Source organism: Diadema antillarum, unplaced genomic scaffold, assembly GCF_040938485.1.
Source record: "Diadema antillarum isolate AM-2024a unplaced genomic scaffold, OU_Dant_1.0 scf00000132, whole genome shotgun sequence".
Classification (NCBI taxonomy): domain Eukaryota; kingdom Metazoa; phylum Echinodermata; class Echinoidea; order Diadematoida; family Diadematidae; genus Diadema; species Diadema antillarum.
This window is the reverse complement of record NW_027271021.1, coordinates 1,406,860-1,426,990: the sequence shown is the minus strand read 5'-3', so window position 1 is coordinate 1,426,990 and position 20,131 is coordinate 1,406,860. Positions and strand designations below refer to the sequence as shown.

The 20,131-nt window shown below is 38.2% G+C and overlaps 1 protein-coding gene across 1 annotated transcript in view; it reads right to left on the bottom strand.

The window, feature by feature from the left end:
- The window catches only part of LOC139720726 (sodium/glucose cotransporter 4-like), a 66,687-nt gene that overhangs the window by 2,994 nt on the left and 43,562 nt on the right, over positions 1 to 20,131 (bottom strand). Inside the window, exons 7-12 of the mRNA XM_071632082.1 lie at positions 17,317 to 17,452; positions 12,883 to 12,984; positions 5,627 to 5,822; positions 3,385 to 3,509; positions 2,436 to 2,701; positions 823 to 1,021 (exon numbers count right to left, since the gene is read on the bottom strand). Coding sequence (XP_071488183.1) covers positions 823 to 1,021; positions 2,436 to 2,701; positions 3,385 to 3,509; positions 5,627 to 5,822; positions 12,883 to 12,984; positions 17,317 to 17,452 — 1,024 coding nt within the window. The remainder of the gene's footprint in view (positions 1 to 822; positions 1,022 to 2,435; positions 2,702 to 3,384; positions 3,510 to 5,626; positions 5,823 to 12,882; positions 12,985 to 17,316; positions 17,453 to 20,131) is intronic.

Genomic DNA, 20,131 nt, shown 5'->3' with positions numbered 1-20,131 from the left:
CTTCTGTCTGTCTATGCAGTTGTGAGTGCGAGCTACATTTGAAATGTTCGTTTTCGTGTTTGAAGTCGGTATGTGTACAAGTGTTTGCATGTTTAATCACTCCCAAAATGATCGGACTTCTTTGCAAATTAAGCAGAAAATGTGATTAGCCGTGAAAAATTTGACATGCATGATTTCTTAAAGTAGTATATATCTGTGATAAAATGTGGGTAGAAATTAGATTAGAAGAAAATTTTTTACCCGTTTATGCGGAGAGGCAACCCGATTATCAGGTAATTTTAATGTGCATTGGAACTGACTCTGACAACACTACCCAATTAAACGGAGTACCCGTTTAAGCGATACCCGATTACGCGGAGAGTACTGTATGTTACAATTTGGTCTTATTATCTAAAATTCTACACGTGATTTAAGTGAGACAGACTTTCTCAATAACATTGGAAGCCATTTGCAAGCTTACAAGACTTGCAAGTCCAAAATCTTTCTTGCTCTGAAATGTAGAAGGTAGATAAATCAGCTATTTCCTAACCATTTGATGTCATTCAAATTCATGAAATTCTTCCGTCGAGATGTTTTCATTGCAACTGATTGACAAATTGCCCTACTTCGACGTAAATAATCATCCATTTGATGTCAATACCACTTTTTCCAGAAATCAGACAGACTCAAATGTTTGCTTATTTGTCTGTTTTTTTTTTAATAAAATTGCATTGTGTAATTTCTTTGTAGTCAGAGATTATTGAGCTCTGACTAGCTCATCGATGGAAAGAATACACCCTATTCATTCAAAATATAGCTATAATTCTACAAGTCTGGACTTACTTTCGCGGTTCATGGTCTGGTCTTCCACATCGCCGTTCTCAGCCGAGTAAGGCGGAGGTTGCTCATTTCTCATCTCCAGCGTTTCGTATTTGTCCTTGGACTTAACACTGGCTGCTGGGCCCTCGGCATTCTCATCATATTTCGTGATGTCTAGTCTCTCCTCCACGCTGAAACGTGTCCAAAAGGTCAGACGATAGAGCTGCAGCATACAACAAAAATTGAGAGTATAATTATGTAACACTGTCATAGAATTCAAATAGTTATTGGTTACAATTGACCCCTGACTCTCCTAATCAGTCCACAGCCCCCCCCCCCCCCCCCCACCCACCCACACACTAAAAATTATTCTGCATTCCCTGTTTAAAGGGATAGTACAGTTCTGGTTGAGACCTAATTTCAGGTTTCTAACATTTTTAGGTGAGATAATGAGATATCTCATATGAAATATGAAAGAGCATGTAATTCTCTGAGGAATTCAACATTTATTTGATAAAAATTGGTTTTGAAATGGCTGAGATATCCAAAAAGAGCAATTCTAATAAAGTGTGGGACCCACACTTTGTAACGATCGCTTTGTTTTACTTTGTTTTTGGATGTTTCAGTCATTCCAAACCCGATTTTCATCAAATAAACTTTGAATTCCTCTTAAAATGGTATGCTCTGTACTATATCATAAGTGTTTTCTTGGTATCTCGCAAAAATTTAAAAGCCCAATTCTCATCTCCACCAATACTGTACTATCCCTTTAAGACATTTATGGTGACTCAATTGGTGGATCCCATACCCACCCTTCCCCTGTGGAGTATCTCTCTCCATTCGAATCTGAATTCATAATTTTTTTTAATAGACATTTTAGATTATCCAATCTTGATGAGCAATCTGCTTTATAAGGGAAATGGTGGTAATAATTGCTGTACATATGCCATATATCAAGTGAATTCAATCTGAATCACGATTTTCAGCAATTTCACTAGTGGTTAAATTTGCAATTGTGGAGGAGAGTAACGCACAGAGAAATGTATGCATGTATGTAGAATTCATGTGAGGATCAGAGTTGATACAGTTGAACCTCTCGTATCCGGACAAGTCGGGACCGGGGCTCATCCGGATAAGGGATTTGGCCGGATACGGGAGACTCAATGCTTTATACATGTACATATACATACCAACACATGTACTGATGTAGCCCATTGTAGTGCCACATGTAGTAATGTGTATACTACAACCTTTTCATTGTTACACTCAGTAACAGACCCCAAAATAGAGGTTCGTGTTTGCAAGAATGAAATCATTTTCTTTTATAAATTCTCGGGATGATTTACCTAAATAATTATTAAGAAATGTATCAAGTATATGTAATTCATGTGTGTTTGTGTAGGAGTTCTCAAGGAGTTGGGAATCCCCCTTTCCTCCCGTAATTATTTTTTAAAAAATCACGGCGAGATTGCGTCCATATAATAGAGAGATCCGGATAAAGGGAGGCCGGATAAGAGAGGTTCAACTGTAGCTGCATTCGACTTGTAAAATTGGGGGGAATAAAAACCCTGCAAAATATATGGTGTATATAGTTGTAGAAGTGGAAGAATGCTCATCTGACAGTAATCAGAACTTACATATTCCTTGGGGATGGGCTTGGTGACGAAGCTGATGATGAAGATGGCCAGAATGGACAAGAGATAGAGGATGAGGGCAAAGTACATGTAGTGTATCATGACGGCACGCGCAGCCAGAGGGCGCGAGTCGTGCTCCCCGCACAGGGGGGACGGGTAGACAAAGTCGAGCACCATGCGAATCATGCCCACCACAAAGCCGCACGTCAGTCCCCAGAAGGCTCCCTTCTCGTTGATCCGCTCAGAGAAGATCGCCACAGTGAATAGACCTGTCCAATTGGGTGATGACAACCGAGAAAAAAAAGGGATACACACAATTATTATCATACAATTGTAAATCTCTCTCTCTCTAAAAAAAAAAAAATTATTAACGACAAAAGTGGGTCTTTCATCCTTCATAAGCTGGTGGAGTCATGTGCCACATTGGAAAATGTTTTCGACAAATATTTCTAGGAAAAATAAAGCTTCACATGACATCTTGCTATCACGCTTTAATAGCATAAAATTTGAGTACATTGCATGCTGCTAGAATCGCTTCAAGAATTATGAAAATTTGGGTCAAATACCTTAAATCAAAATACCTTTTGCCCATGACCTCGTAAGCTGAGCTCTATTTAGCTTATGTTTCTGCACTACATGTCATTATTCTGATAATACTAAACTAAGACTCTAATACTTGGGATTATACTGACATGTAAATTGACACCCCATCCCCCCCTCCCCCCCAAAAAAAGAAGCCTTAATCAGGACCCCTTGCTAATAGACCTAGATGACAAAGGACAATAACAGGAGGAAAGTGTAAAGATTTGTCAGGTACAGAATTCTACACAATGTTCATCAAAGCTTTCCTGGAAAAAAAAGGAAAGACATCAAATCAAAGTTCATTATGACAATACAAGTCACGACAACCACACACTCATCAACAAAATGGAGCTTGCGGTTTAGCACTGACCAGCTATGGCTGGAGCAATATATGCAGTGACTTGTTGGATGTAGTGGAAGAGCTGACCGCCCTGACCGCTCATGACAATGGGAACCCACAGGACACTGATGACCACTAGGATGATCACAAAGACTCTGTTGGCATGCAAACAGCAAGTGACGACACAATAAAGATATGGTGGGATCTTTAAGGAATCAACAATTGCAATAAGAGCAAAACTTTAAAAGTTCATTTTATATTTAACAGACAACTGGAAATAAAAACCTTGATAGAGAAAGCAGTTTTGAATGAAAAACAAAGCATTAACAACGAATGGAAAAGTGAATATGGATGAAATAGCAGGAGTAAGACAGCTATTAGAAAAGGGGCATACAAATGTCATTGCACCTTACATTTTATTGAAGTGGTCATGCCAAAGTCTTTTTACCTCTGTCTCTGATTTTGCTGATACAGTCAAACCTGTCTTAGCGGCCACCTGTCTATAGTGGCCAATTAAAAAAATTGCTGTAGTATAGACCCTTTACATAGCGGTCACCTGCCTAACGTGGTCAGCAGCCACTCATTTTGTATCCTGTAGAGAATATCTAACTGTGTATAGCATCCACAAAAAATATAGTTCAACCTTTAAATCAGCCATGACTACATTAGCTTTTACGTTCACTGTGTGAATTCTACCGAGTCCTATCAAAAGAACAGAAGTAGGCTAAAAGAAAGTTTAAAATGAAGTGAATTGTACAAAAGATCCCCATAATATCTCTGCTCATGCAAACTTATTTACTGTTTTTTTTTAAAGAATAACATGCGGTATTTTATGCCATTGTACTATGCAAGTGTTGAAATTCAAAATGGCCATCGACCTGTCTATAGTGGCCACCTGTCTAGAGTGGGCACTTTTGTCGTTTCCCTTGGGTGGCCGCTATAGACAGGTATGAATGTATTTCAAAAATCTGGTGCACCTGTGCTAATACAGTCAAACATATACACCACATGGTTTCTCTTTCTCTCGGGGGGCGGGGGGGGGGGGGGGGGGGGGGGCTGACATAAATACACATCATTTCATTCTAGCCTCATCGGTAGCCACTGAAATTCTGGAATTTCACTACTGTATTTATGCCGAATATTACATGAGGCTGTTATTTTTGTGAATTTTGCAAGTCAGGTGCTATTCACGAAAATATTGACTCTGATCCCGATATGAACGGAACGTGCACATATACATTTCTCTGTTCAGTACTGTACTCGACAATCACGAATTTAACTTGCGAAATTGTTGTGAAGTCTCCATTTGTGAAAATTCAGACTTGCTGAATAAATGGGGTATACAGTATCTGACTTGCTCATGACATACAGATTTTGATCCCTGCTGCATTAGTCATGTGATTGCATAATGACCAATCATAGACAAGTATTTATATCATGCATTCAAACCAGTTTAGAAACCAAACCGAACACACTAGAGTTCCAATTCATGAAGCACTTGATACCACCTATGCACATATGCCATGGAAGCATTAGGGCAGTGGCCACTCAACTGTGATATTATATAAACTTCATTTGTTGCTGAGGTAATAAAATTTGATTGTGTTTATCTACAACAATAACAAATGCCTTTATAAAGCAGGTCTCAGATGGACTTTGGTGCATGAACTTGTAACAGCAGCTGTGAATCACAATGGAAGATTCAATGATGAAATGTAGGTATATGAAACTTGTGCACAAATCGATGTCCTCATGAGTAGCTTGACTGTAATGTGGGTGTGTCTAATCCTGGGTAGCAAAACAAAAAGTATAATGAAGAATATATATATCAAATATATATATCAAATATATATATATATATGACATTATGTGTAAGTGCCTGTGTGTGTCTGTGTGTGTGTGTGAGCAGATAGTGACTGTGAGAAAGATAGATGTAGAAAGGGACAGAGAGTACATTCAAATGTAATTTTTTTGCAGGGACAAATGATATGCTTTATGCACCATTTGTTCTTCTTTTTTTTTTTCAAATGTGCCTCTTTTTATTTGTGTTTTTCGATAGAAATGGGACCCACAACAATGTGGAGTAGAACAAACTTAACAAGGTGATATCAATATTCCTGTATCTCCAGGCATTAAATTCAAGCTGCATTAATGATACAATAATTTTGTCAAAGATTGAAGAGAGCCTTTTGGCTAACATATAGAATAAACGTTTATGGGTAAGAGGTCAATTGATTACAAATAGATGAAATATCAAGCAAAAAAGGTTTACCTCCCCACAATCATGAGCTCCAGCTCATATTTCTTTCTCCTCTTTTTGTCAATCTGGGCCATGTCGTAATCGTTGGGGAACTTGCGGAGGTGACGCCAGATGTCCATGGTGAAGATGGTGGAGCCGCTGTTGAAGATGGACGTCAGGGAACTCATGAGGGCGCTAAGCATGACAGCAAGCATCAGGCCCCGAACACCTGGGAAAGAGCAACGAAACGCAGATGAATATTAAACCTTGAATTCTTTGTGGTTTTCTTTCTCTCTGCGCATTACAAGTAGTAAAGAGGCAAACACACGCATCGCATTTTAATTAATTTAAACACAGCTGCCTGAGAAGTATTTGAATATCTCTTGTAACATACAAGGTAGGCCTACTTTACAAAATATAATAAAGTGAAATCAATTACTGCTTTGGAATAATTGAAGTGTTGGGCAAACATGCAAAATTGAATGTATGACAATCATAATTACAGCTGATACATCACACATGACATCCTGTATTCAAATGAATGTATTTGTTGTGCAGTCTGAGAAATGAATTCTAATCAATACCTGTAAATGGGTTAGCATATGAACTGATGCACCAAATTCCACTGAAGAGCAGTCGCAGGTTGACACAGCAATCAATGCAATTTATCACTGCTGATCAAACTGACCTTATCCTAAATTTTTTATATCGCTGTAACATACAGATGAGGGTCCAAGTGTGCGGTTAAGCATAGCCTTGTGGGGTCTCAATTCGCATCATGCTTGTTCATCATGTATTGCACATTTTTTTGTTTTTGTTTTTGTTTTTTCAATACATGGAACTGAATTGAAGTACCATATTGTTGCACAAAGTGACTATCCAATGGGCCGAATGCATAAAACAAGCAATTGCTTGTAAGCAATTGCTTTAAGCAAAAGCACAAGCTCGTCTAGCAAAAGGTCTAGCTCAAGCAATAGCTTAAATCCATATGCATAACCTTTTGCTTGTGCTTATACCCTTTGCTTGTCCCGCACAAGCAATTGCTTGCGTTTCCAACAATAGGGACGTCACGCCTGTGCGAACACAAGAACAAAGGAGTGTGGCTGCATGTATTTGAAGGGGCATGTGTGTGCGGAAACATTTCCTGACATAGCAGAAGAGCTATGAAATGACACTCATAAATGCACACACGGACACATACACACAACTATACACACACATGTATTACTGGCTGATTCTCATCACTGCTTACAGTAGCCCGGATCTTCCAGATCGCACGTCATTTGCACGTGGTGAGAGGTCTCTTTGCTCTCCACCGAAGTCAGATGTCCTACCTGTTTTTCATCACATTTTGCGTGCTAACCACTGGACGTTCCTGTTGTTGAAATGAAAAAGTTTCTTACTCTACTTATGAGTAATTTCTTGTAGATTTGTACCACTCCTTCACAAGTGCAGTCTTTCTTTCATGAATATGAAAATAATACTTAAAAGGGAACGTCCCAATTAAGCAAAAGCTCAAGCTCATTTTACAGAGCTTGGAAAATCGTAAGCAATTGCTAGCAAGAACTAGCAAAAGGTATGTTTTATGCATACGTTTTTAAGCAAATGCTCGGCCTCTAAGCAATTGCTTGCGGGCAGCAAGCAATTGCTTGTGCTTGCTAGCAAAAGCTTCTGCTCGCAAGCAGTTGCTTGTTTTTATGCATACGGATTCGAGTAAAAGGCTAGCACAAGCAATTGCTAGCGTTTATGCATCCGGCCCAATGGATACCCTAAGTGGGACTGGATAAGCGTACAAACTGATGCACCAAACACCACTAGAGGGCAGCATGCAGCTTTGCAAGCCAATCAATAGAATTGCCCACAGCTGAGCATATTGACTTAATCCTATTTGTTCTCATTGAAATGGATACATGAACATCCCACAAACAGTTGCACTGCTTATTTACTGCCTGGATGAATGCATTGTAGATGATAATTATATGGATGAATGCATGAAAAGGCTTTTTTAACCCACGATACAGCACCTACAACAACAACAACAACAAAAATAATAGCAATTGAACAAAAGGTGGATTTCAGTTTGGTACCACTGGGTTCCAAAAACCACATCATTTATAGCTTGGATGTTATGGAAAAACAACAACAACAACAACAACAACAACGACAACGACAACAACAACAACAACAACAACAACAACAACAATAACAACAAATATTTCAACATACAAACCAAAGGAAGAATTGTGAGGAGATTGCACCTTAATCACCCCCATAAAGTCACATGATATACAACAGTGACTGATACATGTATTACTACTTTTGAAATATGTGAAACTCTGCCATTTCATATCTTCAGTGTTTTGCTTTCTTTCTTGTTTTTTTTTAAGTTTGTAGAAACTCCTACTTGTTTGATTTTATTCTTTTTATCTATGAAACTGTATGCAAAGAGCATGAGTTGCTCTTTAATAGAGTACATTTTCATCCAGTTCAATCGTTATGTACTTTTGTTTCTTTTGGCAATGGATATTCAGCACTAATGATAAACACACAACTTGACACCAACCTGGCCACAATCTGGTCATAAGCTCTGAGATCACATGACATTTTGTTGTACCACTTTTGAGTCAAAACAACATCTGAATTAGCAGCCCTGCACACCTATCAATGCATAGATTCCAACCTTGTGAAAGGCATAGCAGTATGCTGAGGGCTGAAATGGTGTAGTTTTGGTGGTAAATGAGTATTTCTAACCTTTCTAAAATAGACATGAATTGTGTAGTACTGGTATGATTTGGTAATACATTGTACAGTATCTTCTATGAAACTTATGGTATACAGTATATATTCTTCTTCTTTCTTTTTTTCAAAAAAAAAAGTGCAAAATACTGCCAAAAAAAATAATAACAGTCGGCATCTCTGACTACTGGGAAACTGATTTTACATGAACTGTGCAAGCACAAAGAATATTGTCTGATAAGTAACCTGCCTGCCCTTGATAACTTGAAATCAATCACATTTAATATCTTCAAAAACACACACAAAAAGAGCTAGAAATAAAGATATATAATATTTCAGATGTATCGTATAATTTACGGCTTGACCAGAGACAATTTCTCAGTGCCATAATGGATGAAATAATGACAGTCTTGTCCTTGGTCTGTAATGGTACATCTTAAAACTGGTTCTGCCAGCATTTGGTAAATATTTACCCTTATTTGTGAGAAATAATCGTGAAACATAAAGTATGTATTCACTTCGCTTAATCTACATTGACATAATGAACCAGTAAAACATCAACTTTTATTACACATTTTTGCACAGTGAATTCAGGGAACTCCCTATTCAGCACCTTGCATATAATTCCAAACAACTAAGTGCAGACTGAGCCTACATGTTCCAATATCATGCACCTGAATATGTAAACAACTAGTGAAGGGTACTGATATATATGAAGTATCTCTCTTTCAGCAACAGATGTAGCACTTGTCTGAAATGATTACATATTTTTCACTCTATCCTTTCACTGATACACACAAAGTATCGACCTGCACAACATCTGGTGGTAACCAGCTGATCAAAGTGGATCCGTTGATACACCTGGAATGGAGCCAATATTTGCATTGACTCACATGACGACCTGGCTTAATCATTGCTACATAACTTGAAGTTGTATAGTACTGAAATTGTTTTCCATTTTCAAAATATTATAATCCTGAATGAGGAATGAGCTCTAAAAGGAATTTGATTGTGAGATTTGATCATTTTTTGGATATTTTCACTAACCTCCTCTTGAACATTTTCAGTAGTCCAGAGTGAGAGAGAGAAAAAAAAATTCCTTTTTTGAAAGAAATTTCTGAGGGAAGAGTGAAATACACCCCATTTTTTTTAAACATTCTTGGGCCAGATTTTGTCATGTGTAAAGTTCCCCTTTAAAAGAGATTTTTGGAAAATGCAGGAATAGAGGCTCTCATTAATAGACAGAAAAAAAAAATCAACAACATACAGTAAATGAAAACAATATGCTGCAGATTAGATTTGGGTGGATGTCTGGAACACTGGCGATTTGTAAGACTGAGCGCTTTTTATCTAACTGCTTTCTTGGCCAACTGTTCTTGTAGTTTAAGCCTAGGACTCTCTCTTCGGTTTCTTGATTTTATCTTCTGTCTGTGACTAATCCTCTTTAATCTACATTGTAAGAGTGCCAGCAGCATGCACTGAAACTCTCACGAGCAATAAATTCTGCCTTTTCAGCCCGACATTACGTCATCATCTCTGCTGGTATGTCACTTTTTGTCCAAGTTTATGCCCCAACTAGGTATGAGCAGGCCATTATGTAGCAACAATCAAATTTTCTTTGGAAAGGCAACTTAAAAAATGCCAAACATACCCATCAATTTGATTAAGAAGTTAAAAATATTTAATGAAATAGAAAATTAAAGCAATGGCAAGAAAAGAGAGAGATTAAAACAAAAGATATGAAGAACGGATTTTGACAAACAGATTACGAGTAAGTATACCTCTGGTACATGAATTAACAAATAAATACATAAGCAAAGAATAAAGAGAATCAATTAAAATGTGCAATTTAAGCTATAGATATCATTCATTTTGAGTCAACTGATCCATGCAACAAGCTGCATTTCTAATCGCTACAAAATTAATGATTGCTTTCAACATAATTACCACCAAAACACGATGGCTGATTATGATGACCTAATCATACTGGATTCATAATTCCAGAAAAGAAAACCTCAGCTTGGGGCACTGTATTTTGGCATGCTTAACCAGTGACCAGTGACCAATGGTCCACAGCAATGGCGAGTTCGAACTCAGCAGCCTTTGGAATAAGAACTGCCGCAGCACTATCTTGCCAACTTGTAGGCAAATAGAAAGGGTACAGTCACCTGATGCAAGTGACCATAGATGCTTGAAGTAGAAGTACTAAATCTTATGGTGATTAGTCTCACTGGTAGCCTTTGACCAAACTTTGAATGCTAGCTGTGAAGGGCACTTTCTGTGACAACTGGGAACAAGAGAGGGTTGCTATTGTTCACACTGTCGAAGGATTAGCAGAAGAATGCAAGTTGAACAATGGGATACCAATGAGTTACAAAGGTCTAAAAGCCTGATAAGGTAAGGCCGGATAAGGCATTGTGAACAAAATGGGGTGTTTCTTCATCTTCTCTCCCAGACCTATACCTGGTCTTTGAGCTTACATGAAGATATTTTTGTCTCCATGTTGTTGTATGAATATGTCTACCGGTCATGCAGTTCCTTGCATACCAATATCAATATTTCCTTTTCACAGGTATTTGATTTCTCTTAACTTGTATCAGTTGATAGTGTATCCTTGAGCTTTCTCCTTACAAAGTACAATGGATTTTTTTAAAATAAAATCATTTTTGCACCCTTTACAAGAAGGCTCTATCATAAGTGGGAGGTACAGTGCATGAACATGTCCTCCTTTTAATGCTTTCATTTAAGTCAAAACAGGGTGGGTGGATTATTGGAAGCAGAGTGCAGGCATCTGTCCTTGCAAGGTTTGTTTTCTAAATGGTCATTCTTGTCATCACTGTGAATAGTTTGGGCGCACTAGACACATTTCTTTTTTTTTCTCACTAGCTTCAGCATTGTTTTGGCTATATACCTCTTGTCTCAAAAACAGTGATACTGGTGACTTTCGTCTTGAATTTAAGCATATGGTGAAGATGATGAAGATGGCGATGTGTCCTTTGCAAGTATCATAAATAGAATGTATAGTGCATGAACATGCCCTCCTTTTAAAACCCGTTGAAGACAAGTCCTGAGAATACTCGGGCAGGTGTCTATGGGAAATACATATAGCAAAAACAGTCCGTCCTCAACAGGTTACAACTTACATTCAAGACAACAACAAAAAAAAAAAAAAAAAAGGGGTGGGGTGGATTATTGGAAGCGAGAGTGCATGTAGGTACATGTATATAGTTGTCCTTCAGCTTTGTTTTCCAAACAGCCATTCTAGCCATCACTGTGAATAGTTGTGCTCACTGGGCAGGTTTCTTTTTGTTTCAATAGCTTCTGGACTGGCTTGGCTATATACTGTATGCCTATTGTCTTAAAAACAGTGTTACATAGTGACTCTTGTCTTGAACAAGCATGTGATAGAAATATACATTATTTGTTCTAATGTTTGTGCAAAGAATTGAATTATTGGCATTTATCTCTTGTAAGCACAGAATGTTTATAATGGGATGGACATAGTCACCTGGGGGTGAGGACGGAGTTGGAGGGGTAAACAAAACATCACCCATTTCCTCTGAATGTTGTTCATTAATGGGCAGTTAGCATCAGAATTGCATGTATCGAACTTACTCTAAGGTCATAGCTTGAGCACCAAGAAGGGAGGAAAACATATTTTGACTTGACTACCAGTATATTCCCCTTTGAATCTCATCTTTTCTTCCATACACTCACAGGAAAGGCTTCTGTTTATGGTATTTCATGAATGGAATATGAATGAAGCACCACACTGATTACAATCTCAACCCTAAGACGCTTGGTTTGAATTTGTTAAACTTTGTTTTACTATTCCCCCTCCTCCCCCCCCCCCCCCCCCTTCCTAAACAACAACATCAAAATCAAGGCCATAACCTCCATCACTCTCAATATCATGACCTTCATGCTAAGCCAGATGCTGGCTCAGGCCAAAAGAAACCAAGGTAGCCAGCAATCAAACAAGACAGCTTGGCCTCTTTGGCTCAGTGTGTCACAGGTGTGTCCATAAACAAACTTGCCATTCCCCATAATCCACTGTGAGCACATTTGGCTGGTACCTTCAAAGTTGCTTGAACTTGAATTAATTTTTTCTTTCCAATCTCAGTCAAAATTGCATGTAATTTCAAATGTTACATGAATATGTGGTTGCTGCTGAGATTTTAATTGACAGTGACGACACTAAATATTTTGATTAACCTGTTGAGGAAGGACTGATTTTGCTTCAACATGCATTTCCTTTAGACACATGCCCGAGAATACTTGGGACTGGTCCTCAATGGGTTAACAAAACAACACCTACCACCAATGGTAAACATCCATGATGATCATGGTGATGATGATGATAATTATGATGATAACAATGACAATAATAATAATCATCATCATCATCATAGTAATAATAATAACAAAAATGATAATGAAAAGAGGAAAATAAAAAGTACATTGAATGATATTAATGGTGACAAACACAAAATACAATTGTACATTGATTATAGTTCTTAGCAATTTTGAGTGAATGGTAGCCATGTACTTACCTGAAGGTAGAACATGCATGACCAGGAGTGGGTAGGCTAGGTTGGAGCAGCCATCTTTGGCACCACAGATCTCTTCACAGTTGTCAGTGCAGGCAACAATGTCTGGGAGCAAAAGGGTTAAATTCCGAGATTAATATTTTAAAAAGGGTGACACGATATCTGCTTCCATGACAATTAATGTGGTCTTATTTTCTTCAAGGACTTAGGGTATGGGTTAATGCTGTGATATTAAGGTTTTCGGGTAATAGTTTGATATGAGGAGTAGTATTAAAGTAAAGGATTATGTTTGAGGGCAGAATTTATGTTTGGCTCAGCGTACAGATATTCGATGGGAACAAGTGTTGCATGGCTCAGTGTGTAGATATTTGATGGGAGCAAGTGTTGCAGGAACAAATGTCATGGAACATGTAAAATGATAATAAGATACAATTGCTGTTGAAACATAATTAGTCTCAATTCAGACACAAAAAGAATATTAATTCAGACCGCATTTGCTAAAGGCTATGCATGACCCAGTGGCCTTCAAGCAAAATCCTCTCACACACATTTGACATTCACTGAAAAATGGGCACAGGTTAATGGTCACATACAAATACAAGAGTCAGATGGATAGATAGATAGATAGATAGATAGATAGATAGATAGATAGACAAATAGATAGATATATAGAAAAATAGAGAGGTACATGTAAGTAGGTAGGTAGGAAGGCAGTTACATTGAAAATTTTTTCTATAGATAGCTAGATGGATAAATAGAAAGATAAAATAGATAGATAGATACAGATGAGTAGATAGATACATAGGTAGGCAGGTAATTAGTAAGATATTTCGATAGATAGCTAGGTGGATAGATAGAAAGATAAAATGGATTGATAGATACAGATGGGTAAATAGATAGATGGATAGGTAGATAGAGAGAGAAGGGCGAGAGAAAGAAAAACAAAGAGAAGAGAGAGAGAGAGAGAGAGAGAGAGAGACAGGGAGAGACAAGGAGAAGTTTATAGGGAGACCCCAAAAATATTAGTTTAGAAACTTGTAATACAGGACAGTAAAGTGTACTGTGTGTTCATTAGGCACATAAACATGTTGATGCTCCTGCTCCTGAAACTTGATCTTGACCTTTGACTCTTCACATCTGTGATTTCATACGAAAATACACACACCTATTTTCCTCACCAAACAATGTCACCAGTAAACACTCACAGCTGAAGTTCAGGCCGTAAAAATGTTTTTTTTTTTTTTTACTTTGACATTCCATCCCAATCTTTCATGTAAATGATTGCACATTTGCTCATATCCATGCAAACAAATTCAGTGGCGGATCCAGAGGGGGTGCACCTCAGTATTTCTTGATAAAAAACAAAAGAAATATAAAGAAAAAACAATGGGGGGGTGCACCCTCATTCATTTTGTAGAGGCGCCTCCCCTTTACGGAATTCCTGGATTCACCCCTGAAATTAAATGATCACTGGGCACTTCTCATAGATTCAAATCATGAGTGGAAATGACAGTTTTCACTAACAATGACCTCTAACCTTGATCCCACATCCCACAATGCAATAATTGCCTCTTTATTTCAACCCTGCCTAAAGTGATGGCACAATAGTCAAAATGGACTTTTCAGCCGATGTCCCATGAACCTGATGTCAAGGAATTTGCCACAAATGTAATCATTTAAACTCCAACTAACATTGTATGCCCGGGTCTTCATGAAAATCCATTGAGAGCTTTTCTGTAACAATTGTGCATCACGCTCCCAAACCTGACTCTGTCAATGGCCCGCCATCTTTGCATATTTTGCTCTAATGCACCACGGGGCACAAACCGATCTGCGAATTGCAAAATACCTCAGTATATTGAAAGCATCACACATGATTCCATTCCTCACAATACAGCTTGTAGTGCATGAGGACTATATGGTAGTGCTCCATAGTGATTTTGGGGGTAAATTCTGAATTTATGTCTATATAGGTTGTGTCTTCAAAAAGTTATGCCTCCTGATCATTAGAGTGTGACACGTTTTCATGAATGACTCAGTTGATGGGCTGCTACCTTTCCATACATTTTGCTAAGTGCACCTGGGGCACAAACTGATTGATTAATTGCAACATGCTACAGTATATTGAAGGCCTCATACATAATTCCATCGATCACAATATATCTTACAGTTCATGGGACTGAAAAGTGGTGTTCCATAGCCATTTTGGAGTAAATTCTGAGTTTCTGTCCAGGTTGTATCTTCAAAAATTCGAGCCTCCCTGATGTGTTAATGAAGCTTCATGTAATGGTGACCACTACTACAGATTTGTGGGGTGTTTTAAGGTTGTGTTTTGAAGATCAGTCATTTGCAGGGAAAAGGTTATGACTCTGTCATGAGGGTTACATCGTACCAAAGCTTACATCTTTGTCATACTCCACTTCAAGCATGAACACTGCTAGAAGAGAGTTTCATGGCTTTGAAAATCAGATTTTTTTTTTTCCAAATGTACTGATGTTTTGCGGCCTCAGAATAATGTAGCACACAGGGGTTCACACTGATACAGGCATGTCAAAGGCTCTGGGTAAAGAGTCTGGGTGGATAAATGGATGAGCTGGAGAGATGCATGGATGGTTGGATGGGTATTAAGAATGGACAATCACAATTTTAAGACATAATGCCTCTGGCACCTTCAGGGGCAATTCCATAAAAATCTGAGCACTGATATTTCATGCAGTCAATATTTATTAGCCCGTTGAGGACAGACTGATTTTGCTACAACATGCATTTCCCATAGACTCTTGCCCGAATATACTTGGGATTAGTCCTCAACGGGTGAATAGATGATGCAAGCTGGGGGCGGGGAGGTACTATTTGTGTTCCTTGCCCCTCTGGTCTGTAGCTCCCCCCCCCCCCCCCACCTGCACTTCATTCCCAGACCACGCACACATCATTCCTTGACCAACACAACTAACAAGCAGAAGTTTAGAGAAGTTTTCCTATCTCTTGGCAAGAGTCAGGAAGCTGTCTGAAAGGACTTGTTTTTTTACTTCTTTCCTGATTGGACATATCACAACAGGAAGAGTAGGACAGGGATGAATCTCTTCAGGCCTACTCATCAAAATTGTTACAACAGTGGGCATATTTCATTCCACACCCTGGGTGCCTCACAAACAGAAAGGTATGCATAGTCCTGACCAGTGCCGTATAATATTACAAAAGAGAGTCTGGCCAACTCGGTTTTCAGCTTATGAGCTTTGTAGCTTGTGATTGGTCAAAACGGGTCTCATGATCTTCATGGAGCCATGTCATTACCAAAGTGCGCTCATATACTGTGCCCACTGTTCACTACCCCTTATTTTGGTAGGTTTTCATTATTACGTCTGAGCATAAACGCTAACCCTGTAACGCGTAACACTGGGGCAACAACATGGCGTCCAATTTAGTAGTTGTCCAGACTATCTTTATATATGGCACTGGTCCTGACTATCAATCCCCTGATCACAATAGTTAGGTTGATGCAACCAAGGAGGTACTAGGCGAGCTCGCCTAGTACCTCCTTGATGCAACCTTCTAATATGTATGATTACATACGACTTAAACTTTGATAATTAGCTTGTAGTTTTAAACTACGACACACATTCACATGCCACCTAATCTTAAAGAACAAACTTTTGAGCGAGAGTCCCACTTGAAAATGCATTCACAGGACTGGAAGAAAAACATACACACAGCGCTAGGGATGGTCAGAGGTTGACCCACCATGAAGGTTGACCTATCAGAAGCTAAGGGAATACAGTTTACAAGGAGATCTTGCTAAATTTCTAATTCATTGATTATCATGTCCACAAGATGCTAAACTAGAAGTGGAGATGCCTGTAGCTCAAGAATAGAGCATGAAGCCTAAGACGTCTTATGGTTCCAATCATCAACTGATCTTTATAAGTGCTAGCCTTCAAGTATGTCCACATGGTGCGAAACTACAAGCTAATCATCCAAGTTTTAAACTTTGAGTTAATTATTAGAAATGTTGTGTGAACCTAAAAAATGTGATGCTCACTTGACAGATCAAGGGGTAGGTACCTCAGTCCTTTTCATCAACTTCCTTGATAATTTTCATTTTAAAAAAAAAATCCACCATCAATATAAAGACAAATTGTCTTTTGCCAGTTTCTCGTTCAAATACATACTCAGTATATGGGATGAAAATGACATTTTGTTCTTCATGGAAACAAAACAGTTTAATATAGGCACCTAGTCAACATACTTAGGATTGATAGGGAATGAAAGTAAAAGATTATCAGAGATTAGCTCCTTGACCCTTGAACAGAATAGAAACAAAAATAAGCTTGTCAACAAGATCTAGTCGAGTTACAAGTGACATGTGAGGAAATGGTGCGAGGAAAAACAGACATCATTACAGGACAGAGACCTTAGGAGGAAATGAACTTTGGTTACCTGGAAAAAGGATTCTCGCAATCATCCCCGGCATGACGATAAAGAAGAGGGGGGTCACTTTGCATAGTCCTGCAAACAGGCAGCCACCCTTGCCGTGAGCCAGGTTTTTGGCAGACAGAGCCCGCTGGACAATCACCTAAAATGGGGGCAATATAAGAGGTCGAAAGGAATCGTTTCCATTTGCATCCAATTCCATTCTTGTATACTGTATAAGCTGTTATTTTCACGAGGGTTTAATTTTCGTGAATTTCGCGAATCGCAGTTGGACGACAGATTTAACAACAAGTGAAAATGTCACCATGCCATGTCACCAAGGTAGTAATGTGCAATATGAAGGCCTCTGTGTCAATATGCGAAAACAACATCTCATGAAAATGTCTGTGACCTCCTCATTCGCAAAAATATCTGTACGCGAAAATAACAGCATATACATTATTTGTGCATCCATACAAGGAACCTCACTATATTTCATCATGTAAAGGGACACATTATATGAAGAATTTCATCACAAAATGAATTGACACCATTCGTGTGAATATGAGAAATTCGCAAATAGAAGCTGTTAAAACATAAAGAAAATATTAAAGGGAACGCAAACCCAAAGAGCAATGTGGATTGAGTGAAAGCCGTAACATTAGTAGAACACATCTGTGAAAGTTTTAGCAAAATCAGACAATCGATGCAAAAGTTATGAATTTTTAAAGTTTTGGTGTTGGAACTGCTGGATGAGGAGATTACTGGATGTTATGACATATCAGTGGACTACAATATAAAGAAAATATCAAGGGAATTCAATAAAAATCCATTTTTCATGAAAATTACACATTCCATCAACTTGATATTGACATATGTTAGGGGTAGCAATTATTCCACCTGCTTTCTGAAAGTGTTTAGTCAAGTACTCATTCATTTTGCTAGAAAAGTACATTTTTGTGGAATTCCTTTTATATTTTCTTTACTTATTTTATTAACTATTTAGAAAACTGAATCTATGGGATGAAGTCAACCTTTGTAGTAAAGTTGCCATCCACCTGAAGGCAGTACATCATCCTTGTGTGATAACAGACAAATTAATGGTAAAATTGATGAAATTATCATTTTCAATATAAACTAGTAAATGTCATGCATCTGGGATTCATAACCTATTGTGATTTTACTATGTATCCTATATGTTTTGATACATTCAATGGGCCTATATGTTTATTCCTTTTTAAGCATAATGTTTTGTGCACTTATATTCTCAAAGTTGTTAAAAATAAAACTTAATAAATGAAAATTATCACTTCTTTTTTGCACACTAGGAATGTAACCTGCTCTGAAGATTAACTAGTATGATGTGATGCAGCATCCAAAAAAAGAGAGTAAATAATAAAATAAAATCTAAGCAGATTACAAAAAGAAAGAATGAAGTGAGACAGATCTTCTATCTTTGTGAAATCAGTGTCCAAAAAGGATATACAAGTGTATCATAGGTATAGCACTGCACCTGAGATACATGCTTTTAGTTTGAAAAATCTCTGTTTTAGTGATTGCTGTTTGGCCACCTTCACATATCAAAGGTCAATACTCAGATCATTTTCCATATGGATAATTATTCAAGATTTGTCACCAGCCGGATAGACTCCTGCAACAGCTTGTTGTATGGCCTTCCTTCTATACACATCCACCGCAATCAGATGCTGCAGAACATCGCAGCCAGGCTTGTCACGCAAACTTCTCGTCAACAAAGTATAACCCATACCCTCAAAATATTACACTGGCTACCTGCTGCCAAATGCATAATGTTCAAACTGATCAAACATTGCTGACCTACAAGGCACAACATAGTTCTTCTCCAACATAGCTGGCAGATTTGCTCAAGCAGTATCACCCTCCTCGCAACCTTCGCTCAAGCACCCAAGCACTTCTTCACACACCCAGAACCGACACGTCATATTACGGGGGCATATCTTTTGCAGTTGCTGGACCTAATCTTTGGAACAATCTCCCACAAATCATTCGAGGTACACACAATTTTTCAAATTTCAAATCCAGTCTTAAAACTCATCTTTTTCATCTTCCTTGATTATTATCAACATTTATTAACCCTTTTGTTAATTATTGTATTTATCACGTTGATTGTTATATTTGTTAGTCATTGGTTTGTATGTTGTATCTTTGTCTTTATTGTACAGCGCATAGAGAAGCATGTGCTTATTATGCACTTTATAAATGTAGTATTATTATTATTAAGATATTTTCACAGTTGTCATGGCAGGAAACTGCAAATCCCCTTGCCTGGTAGCCTGGGGCAACTACATGCACTACATCACTGCAGGTCAAGTGGGGTATTGTAAAACGAGGAATGTTCACATGCATTTTAATTTCATGAATATTGCAAGAGCCTATTCGCAAAATTAAAATTCATGTAAAAGTTCTTGTTTACACTGTAGCAGCACAATGAGTCACACTTTCATTTCCTCACACTACTAAGAATTGTTTTCGTCCACTCGCTGACCATATCCGCTAGTGGTCACTCTACATTGGAATACAACCACATTTTTACGACCGCTCTGGCCCACTGTATCGCGAGCACTCATATATCATTTGTCCGAACATTCCTCGCAAACAACGTTACTTCACCTCCAGTCACTCCTATGGTCACCACGACAATGCGAGATGGACATCCTTTCCATCCTTCTTTTCTTCGCTCCACGTCTCGAAGAAGTTTCGCACGCATGTTACAACTCTCCATTCATAAAAATCAACTTTTCAAGCACACAACACTTCTCGACCAGCTTTCGACGTGAAAGTACGGAAACGTCAAGTTGCAAAC